This window comes from Lycium barbarum, chromosome 7 (genome assembly GCF_019175385.1).
Source record: "Lycium barbarum isolate Lr01 chromosome 7, ASM1917538v2, whole genome shotgun sequence".
Taxonomy (NCBI): Eukaryota; Viridiplantae; Streptophyta; class Magnoliopsida; order Solanales; family Solanaceae; genus Lycium; species Lycium barbarum.
Window position 1 is genome coordinate 131,165,048 of NC_083343.1, and position 24,118 is coordinate 131,189,165.

At 36.8% G+C, this 24,118-nt stretch overlaps 2 protein-coding genes across 2 annotated transcripts; one reads left to right on the plus strand and one right to left on the minus strand.

The window, feature by feature from the left end:
• The first annotated feature begins 9,504 nt into the window (after positions 1-9,504).
• Positions 9,505-13,346, plus strand: LOC132604448 (extensin-2-like). The gene is made up of 3 exons (XM_060317961.1): positions 9,505-10,719; positions 11,273-12,927; positions 13,016-13,346. The coding sequence occupies exons 1-2, from the start codon at positions 9,660-9,662 to the stop codon at positions 12,886-12,888; spliced, it is 2,676 nt and encodes an 891-aa protein (XP_060173944.1). The 5' UTR covers positions 9,505-9,659; the 3' UTR covers positions 12,889-12,927; positions 13,016-13,346.
• A 9,248-nt stretch (positions 13,347-22,594) lies between these two features.
• On the minus strand, positions 22,595-23,801 carry LOC132601970 (uncharacterized). The gene is made up of 4 exons (XM_060315009.1): positions 23,334-23,801; positions 23,030-23,156; positions 22,738-22,976; positions 22,595-22,639 (listed from the first exon to the last, which is right to left on the minus strand). Exons 1-4 carry the CDS (start codon positions 23,799-23,801, stop codon positions 22,595-22,597), a joined length of 879 nt encoding a protein of 292 aa, XP_060170992.1.
• Positions 23,802-24,118: the final 317 nt, after the last annotated feature.

A 24,118-nucleotide genomic window follows, 5' to 3' on the forward strand; every position in this document is an offset into this window, starting at 1 on the left:
AACAATATTCCCTCATTGTACTCACAAAACTCAAACCACGCTGATATACTTGATAGTACTCGCTTTCACTTGGAAAAGGACCACACTTCATCAGTAACAAGACAAAATTCTTTCATTCCAAAACGTACAGGTTTTTTGCGAAAAAAAAAATCACATTTCATTTTGTTTCTTTGTCTTGAGTTCCCTCAACAACAAATAATGACACAAGACACCGGAAAGCTATTTTTCCAACAATCAACATTTATGTCAAGGAATTGATCTAGACAGGCCTTATACCAAAAATGACGTACTGTGTTGGGATCTAACCTTTTAAGGGAATTTCTCAAATTTTCTATAGCAAATCCCATCCTACACCTAACAGTCACTCTACCGGGGAAATAGCTGATTTCATCTTAAACCGTTTTAAAAATGAATTTCAACTTCATAGGTGTAGGGGGTGGATCGCCATGCAAGTTTTCTTGTATATTTAAGCACACATCAGTAAAGACTTTTAACTAGTTATTGTACAATTTGTATAGTAGGTAGCAAGAACTTCAACTAGTTATACAATAGTTATTAAAACACAACATAAGATATAAACTTTAAACACAAGAGATTATAAAACAAAACATAAGAGATCACCTATTTATCACACATCAGTAAAGACTCTTAACTAGTTATGGTACAAACTATAGACTAGATACAATAGCAAGACCTTCAACTAGTTATACAAGAGATTTCAAAACAAAACATAAGAGATTTAACTTTAAACACAAGAGATAAGATAAACATAAGAGATGGCTTATTACAACACAATGATCATTAACTGAATTGTTAGTTTTCCTGCATATTTAATCACACATCAGTAGACAACTAGCTATGATACGAACTATAGAGACTAGATACATTAGCAAGAACTTCAACTAGTAGACAACTAGTTATAATTCATTGATCGTGCAAATAAATCTTTATATAATAAGAGAGTTATAGTACAACTACAAATAAATCCTATGATAAGCATTAATTTGTAACCCGAAAAATATAATTAACCTTTACAGGCAAAACAGATTTTTCATTTTTTTTTTTTAAATCAATTACCCAGATAAGCTTTGAGTTGTGTTGTATTAGCAAAAAAAGAGCAGAGGGGGGCTAGGCCTGACCTCAATACAACACATAGCCACATGTGATACTATCACCACACAAAACCAGAAGTCTTACAATTTATTACAGTGCCTCCTGGGATATCCAAACAGTAAATCATACTAGCTAACAAAAAAGTTGGCCTTCTCATATTTGCACCTAAGGCTAGGCATTTGCCATTTGTCTAACTGAATATGGCCTCTAGCCTGTCTAGGTAGATGAAGAAATGACCGAGTAAGAAGATTCTGAGTGGAAGAAGAAGCTAATTTGGCTAAGCAATCTGCAACTTGATTCCCTTCTCTAAAGCAATGGCTCACTTGAATCCCAACTCTGTTCTTGATCATGTTGATGGTGTCAATGACTTGTTTCAGTTTCATGTTTGTGACAATATTGTTATTCAGCATATTTGCAATAATCATGGAGTCTAATTCTAGGGTAAAATTAGTGTATCCATGTTGATAACACCATTTTACCCCAAACTCAGCTGCCAAAGCCTCTACCATATTACTGCTGCTACTATTGACTGTGATGGAGAATACCATAATCAGTTCACCCTGACTATTCCTAACAATTCCACCAATGCCTGCCCTGCCACCTTCTTGTAAATAACTTCCATCAGTATTAAGTTTGATAGTCCCAGCTTGAGAACAAATCCAAGTGACCTGCTTCAATTTTTGGAATGGCCTGAGTTTCTCTACTGTAAGGCAGAAAGTAGGCCAGTGATTAATGTCTTGCAAGTTTTCAAAGGATTTGCTCAAAAAAGATTTGATGTGCCCAAAAGCTTGATAAATCATCTTGTTGTAGAGGAAGTGTCTCTGTCCACCATATTTACAGGCACTCCACTGCTTCCATATTTTCCAGCAAATGATAGTAGGAGTGATCTTCAGGAGAGTTTTGTGAATGATATTTTCCGGTTTTGTTCTCCACCAAGTGTTGAATATGTTGACAATAGATTGATTGGTATGCTGATTCCAAGTGGATTTCCCATGGTATTCCAAATGTTCCTTGCTACTTCCCCTTCTCCAAACACATGATGCATTGTGTCATTTTGTGCAATTCTACAACAAAAGCAATTAGTTCGTGAGTTGATATTAAACCTGATGATAATATCATTGAAAGGTACTCTCCTTTTAAATATCCTCCATACCAGAAAGGAAATTTTAAAGGGACTCTATGGTGCCAAAGATTATTAAGAAAGTTGTTTTTTGGCCTTCGATCTCTAACGATCTACCAGGCAGATTCATTAGTGAAAATGCCATTTTCTGAAGGATTCCAAATAGGGTAGTCAGATTCATTGTTATTCCCAATTACAATATCAGAAATTAGATTCACAAGGTAATTGGGGATAACAATGCTTAATTTATCAATATTCCATGAGTTATTTTCAATAAAAGAGTTGATGAGAATCTTGGGAGACTTACCTAGGCCTTGGCACAGCTACCTGTTCAATTATCCCACCAGAAACTGGAATTTCCTGCTTGAACTTTCCAAATTATGTGAGGTTCAGCTTGTGCTTTGATCTTCATCAAGATTTTCCAAGTGTGAGAATCAGCAGAAATGGGAACTTTGCCCACAGAATGTGACCTCTTGCAGTATTTCTTTATTAAGAACTCAGCCCAAAGAGATGGTTGAGTCCTAAATCTCCACCATCTCTTTAGGATCAAGGAATTTGAAATATCATTCATGCTTCTTATGCCAATGCCACCTTCCTCTTTTGGGATACACAAATTTTCCCACTTACTCCAGTGATATTTATTCTTACCCTCACTATTTCCCCAAAGGAAATTAGCAAAATATTTCTCCATAAGCTCTATGGTACCCTTAGGAGGGTTGAGAGCAGACAGAGTGTACAGAGGCATGGATTGAAGAACATGCTTAATGAGGATAATTTTTCCCCCATGAGAAAGCATATTACTTTGCCACCCATTAAGTCTCTTAACAATTTTGGCAAGCATGCCGTCAAAATAACTGGGATTTTTCTTTCCACTATAAATTGGACAACCCAAATAAGTAAAAAGAAAATTTTTGTCCATATAACCAGTCATTCTTCTCATTCTGTTGATTCTATGAGAAGCTTCACTTTTTGCCCAGAGGCTTTCTCATACCTCCTAATCTGATGCTTAATGAGTTTGATGGACTTATTGTTTCCCCCACTGAAAATCACTATATCATCAGCATAAGCTAGATGATTAATGAGAGGGCCATTGTGATTCATGCTGAAAGGAGTGAAGTGCTCATTGGAGTTGAGATAGTTCAACATTCTAGAAAGAATCTCAGAACCAATAATGAAAAGGGAGAGGGAGAGGGGGTCTCCCTGTTTTAATCCAGGAGAAGAGCTGAAAAAACCAACTCTAGTACTCCAACCAAATACCAGAGAAACCAAACCTTTTCATAACACTCATTAAAATTTCCATGACATTTTATCATAGGCCTTCGCCATGTCAAGCTTCAAAATCAAATTACCTCCTTTGTTGTGTTGCTCAATACTTTGGACAATCTCTTGAGTGAGTAAAACATTCTCAGTGATTAATCTACCTTTAACAAAGCCACTTTGATTTTCAAAATTTAGTCTCCCCAACAGAGGATTAAGCCTATTAGAAAGAATTTTGGAGATAATTTTACAGGTGAAATTACTCAAACTAATAGGCCTAAGTTCAGCAAAATTAGAGGGAGAATCTATTTTTGGAATAAGAATCAAACAGGTGTGAGAATAAAATTTTGTGAGATTCTTTCCTCTAAAGAATTCATGAACATAGTTCACTATATCATTTTGAATAATATTCCAACATTTGTGAAAAAAGATACCTGAGTAGCCATCAGGACCTGCTGGCTGCATTTGAAGCACTTATGCTGAAGACTGCATTCTTGACTTCATCCATGTCAGGAATTGCTATTAGTTTGCTATTGTCTTCATCTGTAATACAAGGGTTAATATAATTCAAAATGTTAAAATCATTAAAATCATGAGGAGTGTTAAATAGCATTTCAAAGTGATGTATAGCTACTTTGGAAATCTTGTCATTTCCTTGGACCCATCTGTTTCTGTGATTCTTAATTTTGTGCAGTTGGAGTCTTCTCCTCCTCTCTCTAATAACACTATGGAAATATTTTATGTTCGAATCCCCTTCCTCAAACCATCTTGCTTGAGCTTTTTGCTTTAAAATGTTATCTTGAAGGTTCATCCATCTGATATACTCAGCTTGCCCTTTATTCAAACCTTCCCTGCTCTGATCACTAGTGTTGCGAAGATCAGCCTCTTCCAGATTGTGCATTTTGATTTCCCAATCATTCACATGATCAAAGATATTTCCAACCTCATTCATTGACCAGAAACTAAGTTTCTTGCTGAAGATCTTTAGTTTCTGCTGTAAAATCCATTGAGCATTTCCAGTGATGTTAATGTTCCAACTATCTTCCACAAGTTGCATGAAAGTAGGTTTCTCAACCCAGAAATCCAAGAATATAAAATATTTAACACTACTTTGGGAACTATTATAACATTTGACCAGAAGGGGTCTATGGTCTGACCCAGCTCTAGGGAGGTGTCTGACAGTATTAGTCTGGAAAAAGGTTGCCCATTCATCATTAATGAATACTCTGTCAAGTCTCTTCCAAATTCTTTTCCTTAGTATCTAGTTGTTACACCAAGTGTACCTAGGTCCCATAAAACCCAAGTCTGAGACTTCACAAGCATCCATACACTTGCTAAAATCAAAATTTTTGTACATTATATGTGGTCTTCCACCAAGCTTTTCCTCAGGGTAAAGGATGACATTAAAGTCCCCACTGATACACCACGGCCCCTGAATAAGCTGGTGAACTCTTTCCAAATCCTCCCAAAGATCCTTTCTTTCCAAAGCAATGCATTTAGCAAACAATGCAGTGATGAAAATCTCCTTACACGTAGTGGAGTTGTGCATCTTGATAGTGATCTGTTGGTCAGTGTTGTAGATAACTGAAGTGTTGTAATTTCCAGCCCAAAAGAGCCAGATCTGTCCTTCAAATTGGTAAGACTGTGGTGAAAACCAAAGTACTTCATGTATTTATCAATTTTGTTTATATTCAAGAAAGGTTAAAGAATAGCAACAAAACCAACTTTGTGAATTCTTATGAGATTCTTAAGCCTGTGGTTGGCTTTTTTGGTTCTTACTCCTCTAATATTCCAGAAAATTGCATTAATCATGGACACTAGATGGCAGTCTTTTTTGTATCCTTTGCTTTAACAGCATTGGAATTGTTTTCTTTCTTCTTCTTACCTCCCTTATTCCTGCTCTTTTTGTTGATCACATGAGAGAATTCAGAAGTGTCTTCAGTGGTTTGTTGTTGTAGTTGTTCTTCAGAAACAACCACAGTAACTCTGTTAGGAGAGGTCACCTCAAACTGGAGGTCAATATATTTCTTTCTTTTGCTGCTAGATTCCTAGTTCTGATTAGCTTCATAATTGAGATCAACCACCAAGTCCAAGCCTGGCATGTTTTTAATCACTGAAGGAAGACTTTCAGACTTCTCTAAGGTGTTATTCACATAAGTTTGTAAATCTAAACCTTGTGTTAGCTGTTTCCTGTCTTTACAAGAACTGCATATATTTTCTTTAATGGTATCGTTTGAATCATTGTCCAACATTGTATCATCCTGCTAAACTGGGTTATTTTGATCCATTTCTTCTCCGTTATGACCATTTTTTCCATCATCTTTATCAACATTTGAATTTTTGGGAGTACTGGCAACATTTGAATTAATGGGAGTACTGGAAGTAGCATCACCTTTATCATCATTTGGATTTATGGGAGCAACTGAATTAACCTCAAGATCTTTGTCCTTAGTAGCAGGTTTAGAAAAAAATTTCTTGTTTCTGTACTTGTCAACCTGTTGAACAAAATTAGGCTTGAGGAAAACTTTAGATTTCTTTTTAGAGAGCTTATTCTTTTTTGATTTCTTTTTCTTGGTGTTGGTCCTATCAATGATACTAGGATCAGCCTCTTGAGTAGCTTGAACATCTTTGATAGGTAGATTCTCCTTAGCTTCACCATTCACTTGATCCTTCTTAACATCAGCATTCACCATACTAGTAGTAACTTCTTCAGTTTTTTCCTCTATGGCCTTAGCTTTTTCACCATCTTCAGTATTCTTGTCCCTACTAATCTTATCAACCTTATCACTTTTCATAGTTTGTTCATCAAATTTTTGTTTTTCAACAGCCTTTTTCTTTTTCTAAAACTCTACAGTTAGCCATCATGTGACCAAGTTTTTTGCAGTGTTTACAATACTTGGGAATTCCTTCATATTCCAACTTTTGCATAAAACCAGTTTGAGGAGCATTTTCATGGATCAAACCAATATAAATAGAATCAGGTTGAGGCTTGAGTAAGTCAATTTCCACTCTAACTTTGGCCATACTTGGCCTAGTTCTACCTCTAGTTTCCTGATCCAACTCTAACGGGGTACCAATCGAGCTAACAACTTTAATATGCATATAGAAGGGTAATCTAGGAAGAAGAACCTAGACCGCAATCGTAGTAGTGCCTTTAATCGTGATCAATTCCTTAAACTCGCTGGTGAAGATAGCCGTTGAGAGAAATTTCAGAGAGAGAACAGAGCATTCATGATGTCAGCTGATATTTTTTTCATTTGTTTATTCAGTTGACTTTGTTCCCATATTGGTATGTTTCATCTTTTTAAAAAGTTTGAATGTTTTATAAATTACTTCAAAAGAATTTGTTTTCCTTTTCTCGTTTCACTTTTAATTACTTCTTCCACGTCTTAACCTTTATTATTTCGTTAGTCAATTATATCAATTCGGATCAAAACACGAAAGAATATTAGACGTGGATTGATTAACTTCTTAGACATAATATTTACAATTTTTTTCAACTAAAAACTACATGAAAATTATAAAAAAATTATTAACCTTCTTAATATTGACGTAGTAGAATTTTATTAGTCAAATCTTTTTTCTAGAATTTTTTATTTTTTCTTCCTTTTTCTTGTTTTGAATTTTGTGGTCCACTGTTCCTCCACTAAGGAAGACTTTTGATTGTATCATGGCCTTTCTTGTATTTTTATTTTAATGATAGTTTTTTAAAGTTCATGTGAATTCTCAATGATGAGATCAACTGCATGTGGAGGCAATACTTATAATTTGTTTGGAGCCTTTTCTGCTGATCGTGTTGAAAAATATAGCAACACCTAAATGTCACCAAAATGTAAAAATCTCACACCTATAACATCCCTCAGCTCGCGCATTTTCGAATAACGTAACAAGATGCAATACTTGGCGTGAATTGCAGAATTTTACGAACCATCGATTCATTAAACGCAACTATACAAGTAGCACGGGAAGTGATCATTAGATGGAGGGTACATTTGCGTCACATATTACATCTCTAAAAAAGTCAAGGGGGTTTGATATTTTTTTGTTTTTTGTTTTTACAGTATAATTTTACGAGGGAGAAAATTCAATTGTTTCATCCACCAATAGGTTTTTTAAAGCTAATCTAATCTCACAATCATTCATTCTCTTTAATTAAGATAGGAATCTACTAATTAGAAGGTGCTTCTGACATGATATTAACTGGAGTTTAAGATTGTATTAACTGATAGCCGCCTACACAAGTTGTATTTTAATCTATTTTGACAGGTTAGTCATCTTTTTTTCTTATTATTTATTCACATATACTATAAATAATTACATCAAATCGGCTTCTAGATATTTGATAGTTTAAAAAAAAATGGACATTGCCCTTATACAAAAACTAAAAGCATAAAAAATAAACACAATATATTTTAGTATGGAAAAATGCACTGGGAGTTCCATTTGGAAATGCAGAATCATTTCAACATTAAAAATAAAATGTTGTTTGTTTCAAGTCCACCATTTCCAGTTGGCAAGAAATAATTTCTTCAGCCACCACAAGTGACCCACAATCAAAATTTTCATGTAGTTTGCAAAAGAAAAGTCGATTACCAAGTTTGCTGAAAAATGATGAGAAAAACACAAAAGTAGTCAATATTACAGAAAACTTGCACTGTTTAATTTCCTTTTTGGTATGCAAAATCATGGGCGATGCACAGTATTAGCTACGGGTTCAGTTTAACCTAATATATTTGGCTCAAACCTTAAAAGTATAAACTTTCCTAAATATACATACTTCAGAAAATTAGAATTTTGATATAATAGTCGATTGCTCGAGACTCGACCCGAAACTAGTTGTATGGAGTAGATAAGTTCCTTGTTAAATAAACTAAATGGTAAATAAAATAAACAAGACCCTTAATTGGCATTGGAATAAATTGGATAGCCGATCGAGAGATTTTGATGATCTTTTCTCCATCTAATGAATGGAGAGTCTGCTTTAAAATTGTTCACCTTACACTCACCCTTGAAGTATATAATGTATTAGCCAAACCCATCGACAGACACCTGTGGTCGTCCACTTCTTTCACTTGAGCCCCTAAAGTGACCTTTGTTCCATTTAGATACTTCATGTGGGTCATTTGTATTCCACTTAGACACTTTTTGTACCGTTATCAGAGCAAAACCAACACCAAATGGGGAGCCACTTCATTGCACATCCAACCAGCCCAAAAGCCCAAATTTTTAATGGTCAAAACTCCACGAATTTACAAATTAGTGCATTTACAATTAAAATGAATTGACACAATTTAAATGAGCTGACACAATTTAATTGGCCACTTAATCCACATAGGAGACGACTGGTGTTGGTTTTGCTCTGATAACGGTGCAAAAAGTGTTGAAGTGGAATAGAAATGGCCCACCTGAAGTGTCTAAATGGAACAAGGGTCACTTTAGGTGCTCAAGTGAAAGAAGTGGACGACCACAGGTGTTTGTCGATAAATTTGGCCTAATGTATTTGTTAAGAAATTTAATAAATACATACAAATATTAAACTTTGAATCCAAAAACTCAACCGATTAGTTAGCCGAATGACATTTCAAACCTATAAAATTCAAATTTCGGATCCTGTTTTCAAAGTCAACCATACTGTATTAACTAGCTAGGGCTGCTTAAAAAAGTGGTAGAAATAACGAGAAAAGAGACAAAAAGAACAAATAATTGTATGATCTCACTGTTCATAAGATGCTTCCATGTGGCAGCATGTACAGGGTAACAAAAAAAATTATTTCAAGAATGTAAGTGGAAATATTAAAATTAATTTGCAATCTCTCTGCACATTCATATGTTGTTTCTCATTTTCTATGTAGCAGGTAACAAACTACTTGTTAAAAAGATATTGTGGACATATTCAAAGTGATCAAGAGATGGACTTATAATAAATAAGATGAAAACTTGTAGATCCAGCTGTTAATAGTTGTTAATAATTTTTTACTCTTTGATTATCAATCAGACCAATTGAATTGGTCCTTTAGAAAGATCTTTACTACCAACTACTTCTCAAGAAATTTTACTACAAATACATAGGCCAATGAATCTCCAAAAGGCATCACTTCTCAACTGAATCCTTTCCTTCTTCCCCTGACTAGCCACATTTGGGAGGCTAGTGGTTGAATTTTCCAGCGAAATGAGGCTTCACAGTGGCGGCCCCGCCAAGGGTCGTCAATTTTTACCACAGATCTTAGTGGCATTGGCCATATTGGCTGTTGCTAATGTAGTGTCGGCAGACCCTTATATATACTCTTCTCCACCACCTCCAACCTATGAGTACAAGTCGCCACCACCTCCTTCACCTTCTCCACCACCACCTTACGTGTACAAATCTCCACCTCCTCCCTCGCCATCTCCCCCACCACCATATGTCTATAAATCACCTCCTCCTCCTTCTCCATCACCACCTCCGCCATATGTGTATACGTCTCCACCCCCTCCATCCCCGTCTCCACCGCCACCGTATGTGTACAAATCCCCACCACCTCCATCCCCCTCTCCACCTCCACCATATTACTATAAGTCTCCACCGCCACCATCACCTTCACCACCACCTCCTTACTACTACAAGTCTCCACCGCCACCTTCACCATCACCACCACCACCATACTATTACAAATCTCCACCACAACCCTCACCATCACCACTCCCACCATATTATTATAAGTCTCCACCACCACCTTCTCCTTCACCTCCTCCACCATACTACTATAAATCTCCACCACCTCCTTCACATTCTCCTCCACCACCATACTACTACAAGTCTCCACCTCCTCCATCACCATCACCACCACCCCCTTACTACTACAAGTCTCCACCACCGCCTGTTATGTCACCTCCTCCCCCGTACTATTATAGTTCTCCACCACCACCTGTGAAGTCTCCTCCTCCACCATATTACTACTCTTCACCACCACCACCAAAGAAGTCACCTCCCCCACCATATCACTACAGTTCCCCACCATCACCAGTTAAGTCACCTCCAACTCCATACTACTACAAGTCTCCACCACCACCACCACCACCACCAAAGAAGTCTTCTCCCCCACCGTACTACTACAGTTCACCACCACCACCAACTCATTACTATCCTCCACATCATCAATTCGTGGTCAAAGTTGTCGGCAAAGTCTATTGTTTTAGATGCTATGATTCGAAGCACCCAGAAATGTCTCACGGCAAGAAACACCTGAAAGGTACCATAGTCTTTACAGTTCATACTACACTCATATTCTTTATTTTCCTTTAAATTATCATCAAAAAATTATTTAACTATGAAAATTTATTTTCTTTTTATTTGGATCTTTGATCTATTTCTGTTTTCAAATGTGAAGTTAAAATTGAAATATTAACACGTCAAGGAATTTTATCAGGCAACAACTGTAGATATAAATATATAATTGTAACTAGTGAGTAAAATATATTGAGAATGGAAGTAGTTAGATCTTGCTTGGAATGAAGTATTAATTTTGATTGTGATTTATTCTCACATGGGCCGAGAAAAGTCTGTGTTGGCGCACAAGTTGCTACATAACTTGCAATTTATTTCTTTCATTAAAACACAGAAGTTAGAAAAATAAAATTTTATCATGTCATGAAAAGCTTTGTTTTATTTTATATATAATACATTGGAGTTTGTTCTCGCAAGAAATGGGGAAAACAAGGCTCGGAAATACCTAAATGATCATTTATCAATAGCTCAATTGTATTAGGGTTAATTAATGTATTTTTTTATTTCACATGGATTAGGTGCTGTTGTTGAAGTGACTTGCAAAGCTGGCGACAAGAAAATTGTGAGCTATGGTACTACAAAGATCAATGGCAAATTTAGCATCACAGTTAAAGGATTTGAATATCGCAAATACGGAGGAAAGGCTTGCAAGGCTAAACTTCACAATGCTCCAAAGGATTCAATATGTAACATTCCTACAAACCTTCATTGGGGAATAAAGGGTGCTAACCTCAAAGTAAAGTCAAAGAATCGTTATGAAGTTGTACTCTATGCAAAACCATTTGCTTATGGCTCTAAGACACCTTATGCGAAATGCCAAAAGCCCAAGCCTACACCTGCTCCATACTATTATAAATCTCCTCCACCTCCATCACCGACTTATGTTTATAAGTCACCACCTCCTCCATCACCGAAGTATGTGTACAAGTCACCACCTCCACCAACCCCGGCATACGTTTACAAATCTCCACCACCACCTACTTATTATTACAAGTCTCCACCACCACCGACTAAGTCTCCATCGCCTGCTTATTATTACAAGTCTCCACCTCCACCATCACCAAAACCTGCACCCGTATACTATTATAAATCACCACCACCCCCATCACCATCGCCTCCACCTCCTTACTATTACAAATCTCCGCCACCACCAACTAAGTCTCCACCACCTCCTTATTACTACAAGTCTCCACCTCCACCATCACCAAAACCAGCACCTGTATACTATTATAAATCACCACCACCCCCGTCACCATCACCTCCACCTCCTTACTATTACAAGTCCCCGCCACCACCATCACCTTCTCCCCCACCTCCATATTACTATAAGTCTCCTCCACCACCATCGTCGTCTCCTCCACCACCATACTATTATAAGTCCCCACCACCACCATCTCCATCTCCTCCACCACCTTACTATTATAAGTCTCCACCACCACCACCACCATCACCATCACCCCCACCACCTTACTACTACAAGTCCCCTCCTCCACCATCTCTATCACCACCTCCACCCTACTACTACAAGTCTCCTCCCCCACCATCACCATCTCCTCCACCTCCATACTACTACAAGTCTCCTCCTCCCCCGTCGCCTTCTCCCCCTCCACCGTACTACTACAAGTCACCACCACCACCATCGCCATCTCCTCCACCACCCTATTACTACAAGTCTCCACCACCACCATCGCCTTTTCCTCCACCACCCTACTACTACAAGTCTCCTCCCCCTCCATCGCCTTCTCCCCCTCCACCATACTATTACAAGTCACCACCACCACCATCCCCATCTCCTCCACCACCCTACTACTACAAGTCTCCACCACCACCATCGCCATCTCCTCCACCACCATACTACTACAAGTCACCACCTCCTCCATCGCCATCTCCCCCTCCACCATACTACTACAAGTCACCACCACCTCCATCGCCATCTCCTCCACCACCCTATTACTACAAGTCTCCTCCTCCACCATCCCCATCACCACCACCACCCTACTACTATCACTCTCCACCTCCACCAGTAAAGTCTCCTCCTCCTCCCTATTACTACAGCTCACCTCCTCCACCTGTGAAGTCACCTCCTCCACCAGTATATATTTACACTTCGCCACCACCTCCAGTCCACTACTAAGAGCATTTAGGAGTTCAGGCATTCTCCACAATCAATCAAGTGAGTAGCTATTTGAATTGTGATTCTTTTTTTTCATATGTGATCAGCTAACTAAGCCTCTAATCTTCTATTTGTTGTTTCTTTTCAGATTTTAGTTTAAAACACAAAATAAATGATGGCTTCTGGAGGGAAAGATTCAAACGTCAATTGAACAAAGCAATTAATTTATGGAATAAGATATTCAATTTTTCAATTGAAGGATTGATTATTCCTGACATGGACCAGTTTGCTTCTACTTCTCTTTTGGCCTTCTTGCACATTGTTCTCTTAGTGTGTTCACGTGAACGTATCTAAGCTTTGATGCTTCGTAGAGTTTGTTTCTTCGTAATTTATTGTTGTATTCCTATTAATTATTTTATCTCGTTCTTGTAATACTTTCGTGTACTTTAATTGTGCACAAATCAATAAGAAGATCAATTTCGTTATATTTACTTCTCTTTTTTTTTTTGGCTAGCTATTTTCCTCTGCACACATGTTACAAACAAATTATAGCCTGTTTGACCAAGCTTCTAAAATCAGTTTATTTTAAAAAATACTTTTTTTAAAAGTACTTTTCAAAAAAATACTTTTGGAGAAAAACAGTTTGTGTTTAGCCAATTAATTTAAAAAACACTTTTGAGTAGCAATTAGTTTTTGACCAAACTTTTAAAAAGTGTTTTTATGTGTATTTTTCTTGGCCAAACAGGCTATTAGTCTTCTCCATATATACGCAAACAAAATGAAAATGAAAATACCAACAATTATTTTAAGATCTCTAATAGTTTTAATGTAGGAGTTCAACACCAATATAAGTAAAGCATACTTCTCGTGTAATTTCCACAATGCATCGAGTACCTCTTTTGCTTTAAGAATGCAATAGGAAAAGATGTGTACGAATATATGTATGTAAGATGCAAATTGTCACTGGATGAGCTTTGGGGGGAGGGGGGCGATAACTGTGTAGCATATTGTCAAGGAAACAAGTCCGGTCGCTGATATTTTGTCTAAATATGATTGAAATAATTGTTGACTAATTCTTCAAAATAATTCAGTTGCAGAAAATTAGTTAGTTGGTCTGTTTTTCTAGGATTAGAGGGTTTATCTTTTACTTAGTCAATGAGTTATCTTCTTATGGTGGACCATGTTTCCCACTTTCCCCATGTTTTCCACTATTTGTTTGTTGCTTTATTTTAGCTTTAGTAGATATTTGTAAGCTTATAAAATGGCAATAGGAGTCTTTGTTTTTTCTATCAGAAAATTCAGTAGTAAAAAAGAAATTTTCTCAAACTCTTTCATTGTATTTTGCCTGTTATTATTCCAACAATAATGATACTAGTAGTACTTAGTTGCTTTTTAGTGTCCTGCGTTCCTTTATGCATGACTGCTATGTCAACGACCCTCTGAAATAACAGTCAAATTTTGTACCGGTTAGTTTTTAAAAAAATTTACACAATTGACAGGTATTTATTTATAATAACTATAATTTAATAACTTTTCCTCCACCACCATTTCCTCTTCCACGTCGTCGGCGCCTCCGCTCTTCCTCCTCCACGCCATCGGCGCAGCGGCGCGCCGGCGCCTTCACTTATGTGCCTACATAGTACTGGCTTCGTAAATTCCGTCGAAGCCATTACTTTACTGCATAATATCTTCACTTTAACAATTCTCTATGTGTTCGTTGTCATCTTCTTTCCCCATCGATGGCATCTAACAGAAGACGATTTGGAACTCGAGAGCCTCGTCAGTTAGTTATATTTTTGGCTCATTGCCTTCGTTACCGATGCCGCTGGCGCCTCCGCCTCTTCCTCCTCCATGTCGCTGACGCTTCCGCCTTAGGTAGTTTCAAATCTGGTCGTCCCCGGACGTCGCAACGCCAACAACCTTGCTGACCGGAGCTCGAATACATTCAAATAGTCGAATACATTTAACCGGTTTCAGTTTTGGTCGCCGCCGGACTTCGCAACGCCGGCGACCTTGCTGACCGGAGCTCAATTAAAAAAAAATTATATTTGAAAAGGCACATATTATCTGGAATCCGATAAAAGTTTTACTTATTTCTTGAGCTCCTTTTACACTAAAATTGGATTTTAACTTCTATACTCTTTAAACTTCAGGTTAGCTAATAGATAACTACATATTAGGTGTTTTATCGAATTAACCACATGTGTATCGAATCTGGGTCGCATAGACCAAAGATTCAACACTCATCGTTTACGACATGGACTACTAGGGTATTCAATCTTATTTTCTCCCCTTGCTTTAGCATATCAGTGTCGATAGGGATCCAGAGAGCTGCCTTCTCTTTTGGCGTTCCCTGGTAGATCTTTGAATTTCACTCCACACGAAATTTCCTTCTTGTTGGTTATTTCAAAAAGAGATGGTGCCGCAAAAATGATTCAAAATGTCTCTCAATATTTGTATTAAGCGTAGAAGGGTTTTAAATAGTCAACTTAAAACAAAAAATTTACATAATTTAAAATTTTAAAAAAAAAACTAAAATATCTCAACAAACTAATCTATCCAATAGAAATTTAAAATTAAATAAGTAGATTCATCCTAAGCCTACAACTTAATATAATGTTAAAAATTTATTGCAATAACTGAAAACAAATTTCAACACTGCTGCTTGCGATGGTTGAAAAATGGGTTAAAATCAAACTTGAAAACTTTTTCCTATTTAATACAATGACATACAATCTATCCAAACTGAAGATCACTCAATAATCCATTTGAGAACTTTGATAACTTGAAAGAATAAATAACCCCATTTACTATGAGTATGTCTATTGATTGTTGATGCCTTCAAGTTATTTGCTGCCAACTAGAAATGGTGTTCTAGAAACTTAGAGCACTAACATTTTTTTTTGACATCGAATTGTTTCACCAAATCCGGGTGCATCTTATGATTTCTAAAATAAGTTTGACGAATTTTATTTATTCTGATATCTTTTTATTATTTATTTCAGAAGCATCAATTCACGAAATGAGTCATTAAAAATATACTTTCTGTCATTTTCGATTAGTACCACACAAGATTATGAATAGGGTTGTTTGTTGCTAACTTGACATGCACTACTACTAATTCAAAAAAGTAGTTATGTGTACAAACAATGTCTATATTTTAACATCACTCTTCGTAACAAGTCTCATATAATAACCTGCTAGATCGATTAACTACATAAAAGTCAGTGTGATATAATTTAAATACTTTTTCTATTGCACATTTTCATAACAATCGGTGTTGAAATGAGAAATCATGAGGCCTCAGATTGTAATTCCAGCATAAGCAAAAACACTAGGTGATATTTTCTCATATGTTCAAGGTTTGGTGGACAAAGTTATTTTGTACTTATACTAGTGGGAGAGAGTAGGTATCTAGTCTAATTAATCGAGGTGGGCACAAACTGACCATAATTATTAATGAAAAAAAAGAAATAAGAAACTACTTCTCTATGTTAAATAACAACGAATATGGGTTGTAGTATCACAGGCCGACTTAAGTTCATTAATTCAGTTGACTTTGCTTCCATACTATTACGTCTCTTTGTTAAAGAGTTACTAATTAATATAAACATAATACATTGCAAAGTACTTCTGAAGAATTTCTTTTCTTCTTTTTGGTTTCATAGTTAGTTACTACTTCCTGCACGTCTTACTCTTCTATTATTTCGTTAATCAGTTATTAATTCTGATCAACTCAGGAGAGAATATTAGACGTGGGTTGATCAACTTTTCAGAGATAATATTCTACACATTTTAAAAGTAAAATGTATTGAAAATTTTGACCTTTGTGACATTGATGTAAAAGATTTCAATTAAATATTTTTTAGGTCGTCTACATCACACCCCATAGATGCAGTCCTTTTCCAGACCTTGCTAACGCAAAATACTTTGAGCACCAAGTTGTCTTTCTTATATTTGCAAAGGCACATACTTTCCGGAATGGGAGAAATGTTTTACTTATTTCTTTAGCTTCTTTTATACTAAAATTGGATTTTAACTTCTATACTCTTTACGATTACAGGTTATCTAATAGATAACTACATATCACGTATTGTATCGAATTAACCACATGCTCCTTCTTGTGCATGACTTGTCAATTCCTTTGAGTTTCAGTTGTGCGACGTACTCGCCAAGTGGAGTGTTTCACGCGTTAGTTGGGCCCTTGATCGGTGTATCGTCAAAGGTGGACACTCGTCATTTATGACATGAACTGCTACCGGTATTCAATCTTATTCGTACCCCATTTTTTTGGCTTATCAGTGTCAGTAGGGATCCAACAAAGAGTTGCCTTCGCTTTTGACGTTCCTTTGTAGTCTCCAGATTTCACGCCTATACACAAAATTTCATTATGCTTATAATAAGTGAAACGAGTTATCTAAAGAATAAAGCGGACAAGTTTCTATAATATATAGGTTAAACATATTGGTAGCTAGTGCAAATTAAGTTCTAACTCCTTAAAGATTATAACAAATTAAATTCTTAAAAGAACTTAGAAGATGGAATATATTTACATGGCTCATCTTAACTAGGATTCAGTGCAGGGGCGGACCCAACGTGTTGGGTGGGGGGACACGTGCCCCCCCTAACTTCGAAAAAAAACCTATATATATATATATATATATATATATATATATATACACCTTGCAAAACTATGATATATTTTAAAAGGACCCCTCAAACATAATTACAAAAGTAGTTCGGTTGGTAGAAGTGCCCCAGAGAGTCTGAGTGCCCACTGGTCACCACCTGAGAATACTGAGATCAAGTCTCGGTACCAACACAATTTTTTTTCGCGTATATACTTGTATTTTCGCCACTGTTACGCTATTAGTGACCGGTCTGACACCGTATTATTCCTCAGTCGTCATTAAATTTTTTATTGCCGTGTATGTTAAGATAATGGTGCCCCCGCTGTCTTAAAATCTTGAGTCCGCCTCTGATTCAGTGTGTGTTATTCTGAGGAGACTTTACACACTTGATTTTATAAAGAAAAATCCGAACATAACTTAATGCCATAATTGCTCTTTCCCTTTTCTTTTCATCATTTGTTTTGCATTAGCTTTTATTATCCACTGTTCCCCCACTAAGAAAGACTTGTCATTGTATTTATGGCCTTTCTGGTCTCTTCATTGTAATAATATTTCTTGAAAATTCATGTGAATTCTCAATTATGATATCAACTGCATGTGGAGGCAATAGTTATAATTTTTTTGCAGCTTTTCTGCTGATTTAATTATGGAAACCGTTTTTCTTCGTTTTCATAGATTTTCCTTTTTAAATGTTGGCAAGAAGTAAACCAAGTAATATACTAACAAGTATCCAACGTGAAAATTTATCCTATTCCCGTTCAAAATTTGAAGTAATAGATAACAAGTGATGTAGATAATAAATTTACTAAGTGATTTATTTGCATATTACAAGGCTAGATTCAAGGAAGAATTCATGACCTATAAATTTATAATTCGTAAAAACATTATATATAATATATAGTATAGCTACGATAGGTAATTAATTTATATTATAGTTATTGTACGTAAATTTTAGATGTTATCTACATCATGTAAAATTTTCATAAATTAATGAACCTAAGTCGGCCTGTAATACTACAACCCATATTCTTTGTTATTTAACATCAATGAATTGTTACTTATATCCTTTTTTCTTTAAATTATGGTCAGCTTGTGCTCACCTAGATTAATTCTACGAAATACTTACTATATCCCATGGTATAAGTACCGAATAACTCTGTCCACCAAAGCTTGTGTTGTTTAAAAATAATCTGTATAAGTCTAAATAAAGTTTCTGAATCTATAAAACACTTAGTAAAAGCATATTACACAATCTGTAAAAACTTAAAACCAGTAAATTACATAAAATGGACAAATGAACAGAAACAGTGTTAGAAAAAATATATTCAGAACATAATCGAGCCCACTTAGTTCAAAGTGTGTCCTTAAGGAAATTATTCCCCTCACAGTACTCGAGGTTGATGGAATATCCCCTCCCAGGATAGAACGATTATCTTACCAAAATAGTAGTACTCCAAATTCTGGTAGCGGCGAACCACTCAATGGCAGTATATCACACAGAAAAGAAACCTTTTAAGAAGAGTAGGAGAATAGAGGATTTCAGAAAATTCGTAAGTAATAATCTGAATATTAACTGGAATTTATAGCCATTAACGCACTGGTTGGGAAAAGGTTTGCACCTTTTCAGAAAGGTTTGCAACCTTTCAGAAAATGTACGTTTTAAAAAAAAACAGAGGAAAATTTAAATTAATCCGGGGAGAAACGGGTCGCGGGTCAGACACGCGGATCCGGGTCACTAACGGGTCAGAATCTGGAAATAATTAATTAATTAATAAATAATTAAATTAAAATTTAAAAGAATTTTGGTCCAAAAAGATTATCAATCAATCAGATCATTTGACCAAATCCAAATCCAAATCCAAATCCAAAGACAAAGACAAAGCCGAAGCCGAGCCGAGCGAGCGACGACGACAGCGCGTGGGGTCCTTTCCCCCTCAACCCTTTTAGCAACTAGAGAAGGTGTAATGTAATATGTACACCTCTCTTTTTCTCTCTTTTTCCTATGTGGGACAGATGCTTTAACCAAAGCACAAGGAACCTTTTACATTTCCCAAAGCAAAATGGACCTTTTATATTCCCTTCACTTTTCATCCCATCATTTCCCATTCACCAATATCAAAAAACCCAACAATCCCCCACATGAATGGGGAATGGCCATAATATAAAAGAATGCGCGGACAAGTGTGATATACAAGCGAAGATTGACTGCATCTGGATAAGTAGGTTTCCCTTTGAACTTTCCGTAGTGAACTTACATCGGATATACTCGATCAATCGGTAGATTTGATATCTTTGAACCGTCGAACTTTGTTTGATCTCTTTGAACCTAGTTCTTGGGATCTCCAGTCTGCTAGGTAGAGTTACCGCCATGATAACTTGTCCTCGGCCTTAACCCCATTCCCATTGATGATCTACTAACTCCCTCTCTAGATAAGCCTTTTGTAAGCGGATCCGCTACGTTATCTCTTGACTTTACATAGTCAATCGTGATAACGCCACTAGAGAGGAGTTGTCTAACGGTATTGTGTCTTCGTCGTATGTGACGAGATTTTCCGTTATACATTACGCTCCCTGCCCTTCCTATTGCTGCTTGACTGTCACAATGTATACATATAGGAGCCAAAGGTTTGGGCCAGAATGGAATATCTTCTAAGAAATTCCGGAGCCATTCAGCTTCTTCACCGGCCTTGTCTAAAGCTATGAATTCAGATTCCATAGTGGAACGGGCGATGCAAGTCTGTTTGGATGATTTCCAAGACACTGCTCCACTCCCAATTGTGAAAACATACCCACTCGTGGATTTAACTTCAGACGATCCAGTGATCCAATTTGCATCACTAGATCCCTCAATCACTTCGGGATATTTATTATAATGCAAAACATAGTCTTGAGTATGTTTCAGATACCCCAAAACTCGTTTCATTGCCATCCAATGTGTGTAATTAGGATTACTTGTAAACCGACTCAGTTTGCTAATGGCACATGCTATATCTGGTCATGTACAATTCATGATATACATCAGACTTCCCAACACTCTCACATAGTCCCCTTGTGATTTACTTTCACCTTCATTCTTTTGAAGTGCGTAACTCACATCAATTGGAGTTCTGGCAATCTTGAAATCCAAGTACTTGAACTTGTCAAGTACTTTCTCTATGTAGTGAGACTGTGATAATGCTATACCTTGTGGAGTTCTATGAATTCTGACTCCTAAGATTACATCAGCAACTCCTAAGTCTTTCATATCAAATTTGCTAGCCAGCATGCGCTTTGTAGCATTTATATCTGTCATTTCTTTGCTCATTATCAGCATGTCATCAACATACAAACAAACAATGACTTCGTGACCTGGAGTGTTTTTAATGTAAACACATTTATCACACTCATTGATTTTAAAGCCATTTGCCAACATGGTTTGGTCAAATTTAGCATGCCATTGTTTGGGTGCTTGTTTAAGTCCATAAAGCGACTTTACAAGTTTGCACACTTTCTTTTCTTTACCAGGAACCACAAAACCCTCGGGTTGTTCCATGTAAATTTCTTCCTCTAAATCACCATTTAAGAAAGCTATTTTAACATCCATTTGGTGAATTTCAAGACCATACACGGCTGCCAGAGCCACTAACACTCGAATGGACGTTATTCTTGTTACAGGCGAGTATGTGTCAAAATAATCAAGGCCTTCTTTTTGTCTATAACCTTTGACTACAAGTCTTGCCTTATATTTGTCAATAGTGCCATCAGCTTTCATTTTCCTTTTAAAAATCCATTTAGAACCTAAAGGCTTGTTTCCAGGAGGAAGATCAACCACTTCCCATGTGTGGTTATCTAAGATTGATTGAATCTCACTATTGACTGCCTCTTTCCAAAATGCTGAATCAGAAGAAGACATCGCTGCTTTAAATGTTTGAGGCTCATTTTCAAGCAAGAATGTCACAAAATCTGGTCCAAAGGAAGTAGATGTCCTTTGACGTTTGCTACGCCTTGGATCCTTTTCACTTGGTGTACTTTCCTTTGGTTCTTCCCGCGGTCGTTTAGATCTTTCACTTGACGACTCACATTCAATTTTATACGGATAAATATTTTCAAAGAATTCAGCATTATCTGATTCAATTACCGTATTAACATGAATTTCGGGATTGTCGGATTTGTGAACCAAAAACCGACAAGCTTTGTTGTTTGTAGCATATCCAATAAAAACACAATCCACAGTTTTTGGTCCGATTTTTACCTTTTTAGGTAAAGGAACTTGTACTTTTGCTAAACACCCCCACACTTTGAAATATTTCAAGTTGGGTTTTCTTCCTTTCCATAGTTCATATGGAATGGATTGTGTTTTGCTGTGGGGCACTTTGTTGAGTATTCGGTTAGCTGTAAGGATAGCTTCCCCCCACAAGCTCAGCGGTAAACCGGAACTTATTAGTAAAGCATTCATCATTTCTTTCAATGTCCAATTTTTCCTTTCCGCAACTCCATTGGATTGTGGTGTGTAGGGGGCAGTGGTTTGATGAATAATTCCATATTCTAAACATATCTCTGCAAAAGGAGATTCGTATTCTCCACCCCTAACATTTCTAATCATTTTTATCTTTTTATTTAGTTGATTTTCGACTTCATTCTTATATTGCTTAAATGCTTCTATTGCTTCATCCTTACTGTTTAGCAAGTAAACATAACAATATCGAGTGCAATCGTCAATAAAAGTTATGAAATACTTTTTCCCACCGCGAGATGGTATTGACTTCATATCACAAATGTCAGTGTGTATTAAGTCTAAAGGATTTGAATTCTTTTGAACGGACTTATACGAATGCTTAACAAACTTTGATTCAACACATATTTGACATTTAGATATATTACACTCAAATTTAGGCAATACTTCAAGATTAATCATTTTCCGCAAGGTTTTGTAATTGACATGTCCTAAACGAACATGCCATAAATTATTTGACTCCAATAAGTAAGAAGAAGCAGATTTTCCATTAATACTGGCAACAACCATTACATTAAGTTTGAAAAGGCCCTCGGTGAGGTAGCCCTTTCCTACAAATATATCATTCTTACTAAGTACAAATTTATCACTAACCAGCACGCACTTAAACCCATTTTTCACGAGTAGTGCGGCTGAAACTAGGTTCTTCCTAATTGATGGAACATGCATGACGTTGTTGAGAGTCAGCACTTTGCCGGATGTCATCTTCAACAGAACCTTTCCATATCCTTCAACTTTGGCTGTTGCAGTATTTCCCATGTATAGCTCCTCGTCAGGTCCAGTGGGAGTGTAAGTTGTAAATGCTTCCTTAACGGCACACACATGTTGAGTGGCGCCAGAATCAAGCCACCACTCCTTTGGGTTGCCAACCAGGTTGCACTCGGACAACATTGCACATAGGTCATCAACATCTTCCACCATGTTTGCCTGACCCTTGTTTTTCTCTTTGTCCTTCTTGGGGGCACGACAGTCGGGAGCTTTATGGCCTGCTTTACCACAATTGTAACAATTGCCCTTGAATTTTTTCTTGTTAGGATACTTCTCCTTTCCAGAACGCCTCTTCCTTTTATTGTTCTTTTCGGAGCAGCATCTTCAACGACACTTGCCCCTTCAATTGGTGAACTCTTACGGTACCTCTTATCAGCGGTTTTGTTATCTTCCTCGATCTTGAGACGAATCACAAGATCCTCCAATTTCATTTCCTTTCTCTTGTGCTTAAGATAATTCTTGAAATCTTTCCATGAGGGTGGCAACTTCTCAATCATTGCAACCACTTGGAATGCTTCATTCACTACCATACCTTCAGCAATAAGGTCATGGAAGATAAGTTGAAGCTCTTGAACTTGGGTTCCAACAGTTTTTCCATCCACCATTTTGTAGTCTAGGAATTTGGCAACCACAAACTTCTTCAAGCAAGCATCTTCAGTTTTGTACTTCTTTTCCAGTGCACTCCATAATTCTTTGGAGGTCTCTACTGCACTGTAGACGTTGTACAAATCATCTTCTAAGGCACTCAAAATGTAGCCTTTGCACAAAAAATCAGCCTGTTTCCAAGCCTCAGTAACCATGAACTTCTGATTGTCAGGCATGTCGGCGGCAGGCACAGGAGGGTCCTCACTGGTGAACTTTTGCATACCAAGGGTGGTAAGCCAAAAGAACATTCTCTGCTGCCATCCTTTAAAGTTGGCACCGGTGAACTTCGCAGGTTTCTCAGCCGGTGGCACAGCGGCACGGGTTGTAGGCGTGACCGCTGGTGCAATGTTCACAGAAGGAGTTCCAGTCGCAGAGGGAGTTTCAGTTTCAATTGCCATTCTTTCTTTGTCACTGTCAAATCGACAAACTGTTTTAGTTAATAAAACTAGAATAGAAATTAAATCACAAACTTAAACGATGAAGATTTTATTTCTTCAAATCGCAGTATACTTATGAACTTTGGTATTCCAACGAAGTTTTTATATCTTCAAGTCAGAATACTAATATTCATATGGAGTAGAAAACTACAGAAGTTTTAATCTCCTTAAACAGAATACAGATTATAATATTATATAGTAATTTCCTTAAGATTGTTGTTTAAAAATAATCTGTATAAGTCTAAATAAAGTTTCTGAATCTATAAAACACTTAGTAA